General features: G+C 47.7%; 1 protein-coding gene across 1 annotated transcript; it reads right to left on the reverse strand.

The window, feature by feature from the left end:
• Positions 1-5,964: 5,964 nt before the first annotated feature.
• Positions 5,965-7,789, reverse strand: FERD3L (Fer3 like bHLH transcription factor). Its single transcript, XM_033078254.1, has one exon. It carries the CDS (start codon positions 7,045-7,047, stop codon positions 6,487-6,489), a length of 561 nt encoding a protein of 186 aa, XP_032934145.1. The 5' UTR covers positions 7,048-7,789; the 3' UTR covers positions 5,965-6,486.
• Between the last annotated feature and the right edge of the window lie 1,756 nt (positions 7,790-9,545).

Here is a 9,545-nt window from a genome sequence, read left to right on the forward strand (position 1 = left end):
TAAGAGCTTGAGTAGGAAAACCAGGGCACTGAAAAATGTAACATAGATTCCCAGAAACACTGGATATGAGCAATAATTTCACTGTAATCACTACTCACAGCTGAAGACAAAAAGACTGTGGAGCTGCACACCTCCATTTCACCATCAAATACCAAAATAATGGCTGTGGCTTCAGGCCAAAACTTTTGTTACAGCAGTGACATCAGGACCTTCATATGATATCTCATCTGGGCCACACAAAGTAATGAACAATCATAAATCATTGGTTGCTTTGAAAGTCTTTACTAAACTGTCATTTAGAGGGATCAGACACAACATCTATCCCACATGAAGCTGAAAAGTTCAAGCAGTGATGGTGTTTGCTGTGATACATCTATTCCTGTATCCTTTTTCTATAGCTACCACTCTTCCCTCTGGTAACTGTAAGTTTCAAAAGCTGGAATCACTAACAAAGTTAAAGACTGCATAGTAAGTAAACAGCGCTAGAAAAAGAAATATCAACATCTGAATTAACTTCTTCTCTCAGTGCATGTGCTTATATTGAAGACTCCCCCTCCGCAGATTTTTTTCTTTGCTGTGTAGAAAATCATAAAATGTGCTACTTGTCCTAGGTCCCCTGTAAGGTTTGGAGCAAGAGTAGATGGAACTGGAACTCAGGGACAATTATTATCTTTCTTCTGCCTTCAGAGCTAAGGAGAGACAGTTAAACCAGCAGGATGCTCTTTATCCATCTTTTTGAAACTATGGCAAAGGTATGACGAAAACATAAACAAGCCTAGAATCTCAGTGTGCCTGATGATTTGTTTGAAATAAAGTCATGTGTGACTAAAGTGAAGCCTGTCCTTCTGCAGTGTAGCAACTCTGTGTGGGAAACATTCAAAATCCCTTGGAATGAGGGGACACGGTCTGGGTCACCCCTGTGGCAGCAAAAGCCACACTAAGATAATGCAATGTACACTGCAATTTGAATATTATGCACTCTTTGTAAGTACAGTAGTTTCACGAATACAAGCCGCACGGATTATAAGCCGCACCCCCGGTGCCTCGACAATGTTGCTGTCTTTGTCAATAGATAAGCCGCACCCCGAATATTAGCCGCACTTTCGTTCGTCGCGAGAATCCGTGCGCAGCTTTCACAAATTGGCCAATTAGTAACAGGATCGCGGCATAGCGGGCTTTACTGGCTCGGGGCGGGGCCAGGAAGGCTCGGCCCGCTCATGGTTGCCGACGGGGCCGGGTGGCCCAGCTCAGCGCCACGGCTCGGCGGGGCTGGCCGGCTGGTGCTGCCGCCGCCGCCGGGCTCGCTGGCCCCCCTCTCCCGTCAGCACCGCCCCGCTGCCGCTTTCGCTCGCCCTGCGCCGCGACTCGTGAGCGCCGCGCCTCGCGAGCGCCGCGCCCGCCCCGCGGCGGCGGCGCTTCGCTCGCGGCGGCGGCGCTTCCGCGAGCGGCGGCGGCGCTTCGCGAGCGCCGCTTTCGCTCGCCCCACCGGCAGGGCTGCCGCCGCCGCCACCAGGCTCGCCGGCCGCCCCCTCCCGTCTGCACCGCCGCCGCGTTTCCTCGCCCTGGCCGGCACTGCAGGCCCCCGCACCGCCGGGCTCCCCCACGCTGCTGGCCCCGATTATGCTGGGCTTCCCCCGCTGCCAGGCAGCCCCACCCGCCGGCCTTCCTGCTTCTGCCATGCTCCCCTGCACTGCTAGCCGCAGTTCTCCCGGGCTCCCCTGCCATGCTGGCTCAGGCTCTGCCGCCCTCCCTGCCCCGCCCTGCTGGCTCAGGCTCTGCCGCCCGCCCCCCACACTGCTGGCCCCGCCTCTGCCAGGCTTTCCCACCTCTGCCGGGGCCGGCCGGGCTCCAGCTTGGCTTGGGGCTGCCGCGGGCTCTCACTTCCGTGTTGGCAGCTTTTAGAATTTTGTTAATAGATTAGCCGCCCCGGAATATTAGCCGCACTTCCGGGTTTCCACCAAAATTTTGGTCAAATTGGTGCGGCTTGTATTCGTGAAATTACTGTATATATTAATGTGGAAAACTGTACTACAAAAAGAAAGATGACAGAATTACTCCCCCATTTTGGTTTCTTTGAGGAAATAGGAATTTCAGGTATGTAAGGACCACTGAGCTGGAGTGTAGCTAGTGATCAGCAGAGTGAGTAGTAGCCGTGAAATATTCAAAGGTTTTAACTTTAGTGCCAACAAGACACAAGGTAATCACTGAAACCAAAATAGAGAAGGGAAAAAGCAAAATTTAGGTGAAACAGAATTTAAAAAATAATATCTGAGCTGTACTTCCTAAAAAGCTAAAATTCTAGGCAATTGCAATTGAATATTTTTATTCTGTCAATTCTTTTATTCTGGATATATTGCTGCGGCAAATGTTCATCTCACTATCTGAAACAAGTATTTTTATGGAGCAGAGTAGAAGAACAAATAATCTGAACTGATTATATTTAGCAAATTTTTAGAAAAAGAACCAATTTCCTGTACTACAAGAAGACTGCAACCAGCACACCTATCCATCCTTGTAACTGTTCTCTTGTATTACTAGGAAAAACTTGGCAGTCATTGTTACAGAGTAGCAGCATTCAAGACTAGTAAAACAACAAATTCCTGTGAAAACAGAGACTCAGCATGCACAGCAGTCACATTTTAAGCTTCAGTATTATAACTATTCTTAATTTTTAAAAAACCAAAATAAACTACCCACCAAAAACCAGAAGTCCAAGTTAATTGAAAGGACATATAGAAATTCTTTTTGAGAAGGATCACCAAATCTGAAAAAGAAATCAAAACCACTTTTGCATTACTTTTGCTTAGTACCTCCATGACTTTGATAACTAATTTATTTTAAAGTTTGTAAAAGAAAAAAAAACCAACCCTGTTCTTGGACTAAGACTTCACTTATCATGTTTCATCCTAGAGGGAATTTTTATAGCAGAGTTATAAACCCTCCACACCTGAGTGTTTATAATGGAAATGCTGACAAATGCGATAATAAACACCAATCGTGGGGCCATAGTAGCTGATCAGAGAGTGGATGCAGAAGTTTGCAGTTCTATCATAATATTTTATTCTGTTTCCAGCACTAGTTTGCTTAAACCTCCTTTCAGGTTCAACAGCTGTAAAACAAGATCAATCTAACTAGAGATTGCAAAATAATTTGATTATTTATACTTCTCTTTGAAAGTTACGAAATGTCTCTCAAATATGATTTCGTTTAGTCTTATTTTTTAGTTTATATGTCTGAATACTAATTGTAACATGATAGCTTCAAGGGAACTCAAATTTCTACCAAAAGTCAGTCTTCAGTGACCAAAGAGAACATAAACAAACCAGCCTCAGACCAGGGTCTAAAAATGGGCTGTGATCAAACAGCTCTAAGGCTGTAAAAAGCCCCTTATTATCTTTTCCCAGAAGTAATTGACGCTGTCAGTTTTTGTTCTTAATGCGGTGATAATGGCACTGTGCTTTGGGGAGACGAGGGGCTGGACTCAGCCTTGGTGGCTGCAGGGGTTCTGAGCAAGGGGAAGGTCTTTCCCTCAGTGGGTGAAATCCAAACCTTGCTGAAGTTAGCAGCACTTCTGCACTCTGTTAGGGTTGGGGTTTCACTGTCTTCCCAAGCCTGACAGGCTGTTGTACTGTACTGTACTGACTCCAGGGATTAGAATGCAGCTATCTTGGACTGAGACAAGGATTAGGGGAGAAAGGACCCCACAGTTCTGTTGTTTCAGCAAAATGGGATTGCACTCCAGCAAGAAGCTTGTCTGCAATATTCCCATAATTGGTTTATATTCTTACCAGATTAAACTTCCAGGATTTTGACACATCCACAGGGGCCAAGAGATGGATCAGTGTTGCTATTTCACTGAGCTCTTCACGGGTATAAGGATGTGGTTTAGTTTCAGCACTGGTTCCTTGGAAAAAATTGCATTTAGACTGTTTTTTTGTTTTTGTTTCTTTTTTTTTTTTGGCAAATCTTCATCCGTTTTGGGAAAGTATCAAACAAACAAACAAACAAACAAACAAACAAACCCATTTCATCAGATTATCAGGTCATATGAATTAATGCGTGGCCCAACACAAACACATCTTGGTATATTTTCCTCTGCTGTTTGCATATGCATTCATTGGTTTACGCCACAATTGCATTTTTTAATTTCTAATGTTTTTAGTATAAGTGGCTCATATGTAAGAATGTTACTACTGTTTGTATTTCTGCAAAATTTCCAGTGATCAATTAGAAATCAGGATTCATAATGCAAGACCCATTTGTATTTAAAAATAAAATGTAACATATCCTTTCTACTTTTCTTTAGTCTCTAACACAAGTATGAAAAAAACCTTGGATCTTGAACAAATTCCAGAGTTTTGTTATTAAATCAAGAAGAGAAAACCAATAATTTTTGAATTATCTGTTACAGACATGTTTACATTATGAATCTCCTAACTTAAGACTCTATGTGCTATACAGTTCTAATTTTATCCAATGACATGAACAAGAAAAATTATGGAACGTTATATAATCATACTGTGAGAGATCATAGAGAAATAGTGGTAAGAAGTGAATATTAAATTGCATATTTCATTGTCCTTAAAGAATTTGTCTTCATCATTTTTCCTGAGACGATGGTAACAAAATGAGATTGGGTTATGCGACAATTGTTGATTTTGGAACATTGTTCATTCATAGTTCCTTTTCTCATTTTATTTTTAGGAAAAAAAAAAAAAGAGAAAACAAACCCCAAAACAACACAAAACCATCTGAGGAGGTGAAACCCCCCAGTTCCTAGAAAGGATCCAGCTGCGCTAACTATCCGACTGACTCTTGGAAAAAAAAGCATTTTGACAAATAGAGAGCAGATGCAATGTGTGGAGTCAGGGAGGTCAACAAAAACAAGTAAGAAAAGAAACCAGAGAAACAAGTGAAAAGAGAAAGAATATCAGAGTATTAATACAGGATATTAGATCTCTCATGATAATATTAAAGTAAATAAAATGAGAAAAAAGAAGAATCACCATAGAGCTGATAAAACATGAGAGAAGAAATAAGAGACATAGGATCCTAGACATACTAGCTTGAACTAGTAAATCTTGATTTTACTAATATCCCGATAATTTTGTATAGTGGAGATAAAAACTGTCCTCTGAAGCCACGCACAACCACTGCCCTGAATGGGCAGTTTGAGCGGGTGGACCGGGCTCTGAGCAGCTGTAAACGCGAGGAGAAATCCAGGTCTTTCCCAGCCGCAGCAAAGGAAGGTGCCAGAGCAGAGAGAAGTGAGGAGAGGGAAGGGAGGTCAGACACACATCAAGATGGGTCGGAGGGTTCTAGGGGAGACCCTGGGCTCCTCTCAGCCCGGTCACGGCCACCTCCGGCCGCTGCCGCTCTCCCGGCATCTCGCCCCTTTTCAGAGATACCTGTGAAGGCATCAATAGGTAACACTAGACAGACATCCCCGGCGTGCGCCCTATCCTCATCCACGGGGTATGCCAGCCTCGGGTTTCCCCCTTTCCTCCCGCTCCGGCTTTTCAGAATGTATTTCATTGTTTTCATTCCTGCAGAGATGAAATGTGTGTGTGTGTGTGTGTGTCTGTGTGCGTCTGTGTGTGTGTGTGCACGCGTTTGTAAGGGGATGCGCCGTGAGAAAGAAAACGTCTCCGCTGGACGTCCCCAAAAACAAAGCCCACAAACTCACAAGTGCTCTCTCTCAGGAGGGCGCAGACGGCTTTCCAGGCGGCCCCGCCGGTGCCAGGAGGGCTGCGGGACATCGCGGGCAGCTGCCCCTCGCCGGGCCGGGCCGGGCCGGGCGCTCCTGCCCAGCTCCCCCCGCTGCGAGCCACGGCGCTGGCCGCCCACACGCAAGGACAGAGCCCTTCCCGGAAGAAAATCGTGACAACAAGCGGTTGTATCCAGATGTTCGGCTTCCCTGGCCTCGTGACACACGGCGTGGATTTGGCAGACGGGACTTCAAAGAAAAGGGAGTTGTTGTTTATTTTTTAAAAGGCAGAAAGCGCTGGGTTAAAATGCACAAACTGAAATTTCCCTGGCAAGCGGCTGGGCAGGAACCGAACCCGCTGGAAACGCGTTCTGTGAGTTGGAAGGGCTCCACTGCCCCGGCCCAGTTTTTCTCCAAAGCAATAAATTGGAAAGATATTAAAGCAAACAGGCAACATAACGCAAACCAAAGGGCCGCGAACCTTCATTTCCTCCACCCCCGCCCCCCGCCTTCCGTTTACAAAAATTATAAATATTAACAAATCTGCAACACACTGAGCCTCTCCATCCATCTTCTCCACAACTCCTCCCGACCCCAGCGCACGCTTCTCCAAACACTCCTGGTTTTGCATCCCACACCTACACGGTCCTGGCTGCGGTGTGAGAAGCCGAGGCAGGAGCCACGGCTCTGCTTCCCCAGGAGGGAGGTGCCGAGGCCACCTGCTAGCTGCCGCGGGTGATGCCCGGCCCCAGCCGCATCCCACCGGGCCTGGGCACTCCCTAGTTCGCCTCCTGTCTGCTGCACCCGTCCAGGAGCTCAGTCATGAAGGAGATGTACACTATGGCCAGGCGCAAGGTCTCTATCCGGGAGAGTCTCTTCTCGTAGGCGAAGGTGGGCACCTTCTTCCTGAGCTGATCAAACGCCTCGTTGAGGTTGAACATCCTCTTCCTCTCCCGTATGTTGGCAGCCTGGCGCTGGGCGTAGGTGATGACCCGTTTTCTCCTAGGTCTGTCCAGGAGGGAAGTGCTGCGCATCCTTTCCTCTTCCTCTTCTCCCTCGTCTTCGGGATCTCCATTTCCGAAAGTAGCCAGGGGCAAACCCCGGGCCATCCCTTCCCGAAGAGACAGGACTGTGTCCCCGAAGGGAGGCCCGGCGGTGACCTCGCAGAGCCCCAGGCTCACCCCGGGGGCTCCCTGGGGGTTGCCCAGGGAGAGGTCGGCCACGAAATCCAGCACTGAGGCGCCCAGCAGCCCCTCCGGGCAGGGCACTTGCGGGGCTCTGCCGTGCAGCTCATCCAGCAGCCCCGGGCGCTGGTGGGCTGAGAAAAGGCTGGCTGACATCTTACTTCAGAGAGGGCTTAATTTGGTCCCCCATCCCCAGCCCCGGCGACGTTAATATTTATAACCCCCCGGATAACAGGATTAGCAGGTCTAGAAAGAGCGGCTGCAAAATTTCTCGCCGTGATGCTGATGAGAGGAGACAGGCAATCCCCTCGGGGACGCGTGGACGCTCCCGAGAGAGGGATCCCCAGCGAGTCAATCCTGTCACTGGGATCAAGGACAGTTCCTTCTTGGCAAAACCCTCCGCTCTTACCTGCTGAGCACTTTTGTCTCTTCTTACACACCCGCAACCAAACGATTTTCAACCTCCTTAAAGCCTCCAGCAGCAGAGCCGGGGCTCCACTGGGCTTGTTTTCCTGCTTTCTGTCGGGATCTCTGAACCCTGGGAGCCAGCCCGACAATTGATGTCAGGCAACTGCTTGTATGCTTTTAATGATGTCCTGAAGAGGGGACCTGCATGCAGAGGGTCACCGGGGAATGTTTACCCTGTATCCCAGCGCAATGGGAACTGAATGACAGGACCTCCATTAGCCTAAGTAAGCATTGTAGGGGACCCGATATTGCATTCCCAGTAGTAACTGTTGGAATCGTCTCTCCATTCCCCCTAAATCCCCTTCAATCAGAGATCAAATATCTTTCCAGTAAAAGGCTGCTTCGTAAAGCTCATTTTGGTTCAGGCAATCTCATAGCACTTGCTTTGAAACTCCTTCCTCCTGCCCGTGAGAGGAGGATAAGCAGTGACACCTTTGGTAGAGCCGTCCTGGTCACCGGCACAGCGTAGAGGAATCAACTCGAGCACTGATAACGCTGGATACGTGCTGCAAAATACCGTAAAATGCCCATAAACACATCCACTCACACAGCCGACACCGCTGAATACATTTCTTTGATCAAGGCTTCCTTGAGGAGAGTCGCTGGGGATTGTTCTGCTTTTGTCTTGGGAGACTGGAAGAGGGGTTGTGTCTTCACCCTCCCGCACCCTAGACTCTCCCTAAATAAACAACCCGGCCCTGGCAATCCCTGGCAGTGTCAGACACACTGAGGTCGAATCCGGTCGATTTTCTTTGGCACACGGTTTGTACATACAGCTCTCTCAGGAGTGACTGCCCATCACTGCTGAGCTGCCTTCTTAAAACCTAATCTTCTCCTTTGTCATGCATTGTTGTCACTCTCGCTTTGGGGCTAATTAGTCTCTAATTTCTAAGGGTATTCTAAAACCCATGAGATCAAAGGAAGTGGACGGGGATGGCCGAAGGATCCCACTCCTTGAAAATACTTCCTGTTTGCCTACAGGACCGCAAACATTTCCCGCCGCGTATCGGGATTTGTCGTCATGGACAACTCAGCATCCCCTTTCCTGGGAAAGATTCAGGGAAAGTCGCTTTCCATCCCCTCTTCCCGTGCGGGCTGCGGAAGATGCGCGGGAGCTCAGGTATGCTGGAGCTTAGATATGCTGGAGCCCAGGTATGCGGGAGCCCAGGAATGCTGGAGCTCAGGTGCTCGGGAGCCCAGGAACGCTGGAGCTCCGGTATGCGGGAGCTCAGGTATGCTGGAGCTCAGGTACGCTGGAGCTCAGGTGCTCGGGAGCCCAGGAACGCTGGACAGCTCCAAGAGGGGCGGTGGCCGTGACAGCGCTGCGGTAGCCCAGGGGACATCGCCATCACCTCTCCTCCGGGCCCACAGCCAGCCTGTCCCCCCCCATCCATCGCGGCGAGTCAGAGGCAGCGCTGTGGCTGCTCCAACAGCCCACTTAAGACAGGGTAAACAGCGAGCAACAGGGAAAATGCCTTTATTCTTTCTGGGGTTAAAACAGGTTCCTTGTGAGCAAGGAGAGAGCTGCTCAGAGACTTGCTTATTTCCAATTAATATGGTTCAATAAAACACCTGGTGAATGAAGCAATAAGGCAAGAAGGAGCTGTAAAACCTCTGTGGAGAGAGGTGTTGCCTAGAGAGCATCCAAAAGTAAGTTGAAAAGCTGTGAATGTTACATGTCATATAAAGCCATCAGGTGGAAGAAAGATAATGTATATATATTTATGACTGACCCACAGAGGACCATGACTTATTTGGGCTCCTCTTAGTTTAGGTGACAAGTATTTTATTTAAAGACATGGTGGTATAAAATAAGGACAAATACCGGGAAAGATCTGTCACTACAGAACTCAAAGTTATTGTAGAAATACAACTACTTCAGATACTGAAATAAAATAATGGAAAAAGATTAACTCATCACCTCTATGTCAAACTTTGCATGAACTTACTGTCCTGTAGGAAACTGGCATTTAGTGGTGGACAGACCTGCCCTTCACCAAAGTATCTTCAGAAAGAAACTCTTGCTCACCTCTCTAGTTGCAGATTTTGGAGGATACAAGCTACAAAGACAACCAGAACTGGAAGAGGTTTATATTGCAAGAATGTAAAGGCACAAGCTTTTCAAGTATCACAAAGTAATATAACATAAACCTTAACAACATTAATGTTTCTTAAAGGAAGCAATA

The sequence above is a fragment of the Catharus ustulatus genome, chromosome 1 (assembly GCF_009819885.2).
Source record: "Catharus ustulatus isolate bCatUst1 chromosome 1, bCatUst1.pri.v2, whole genome shotgun sequence".
NCBI lineage: Eukaryota > Metazoa > Chordata > Aves > Passeriformes > Turdidae > Catharus > Catharus ustulatus.

What these genes read in the sequence shown, in the direction of transcription:
- FERD3L (XM_033078254.1), bottom strand. Translation starts at nt 7,047, where the DNA reads ATGTCAGCCAGCCTTTTCTCAGCCCACCAGCGCCCGGGGCTGCTGGAT.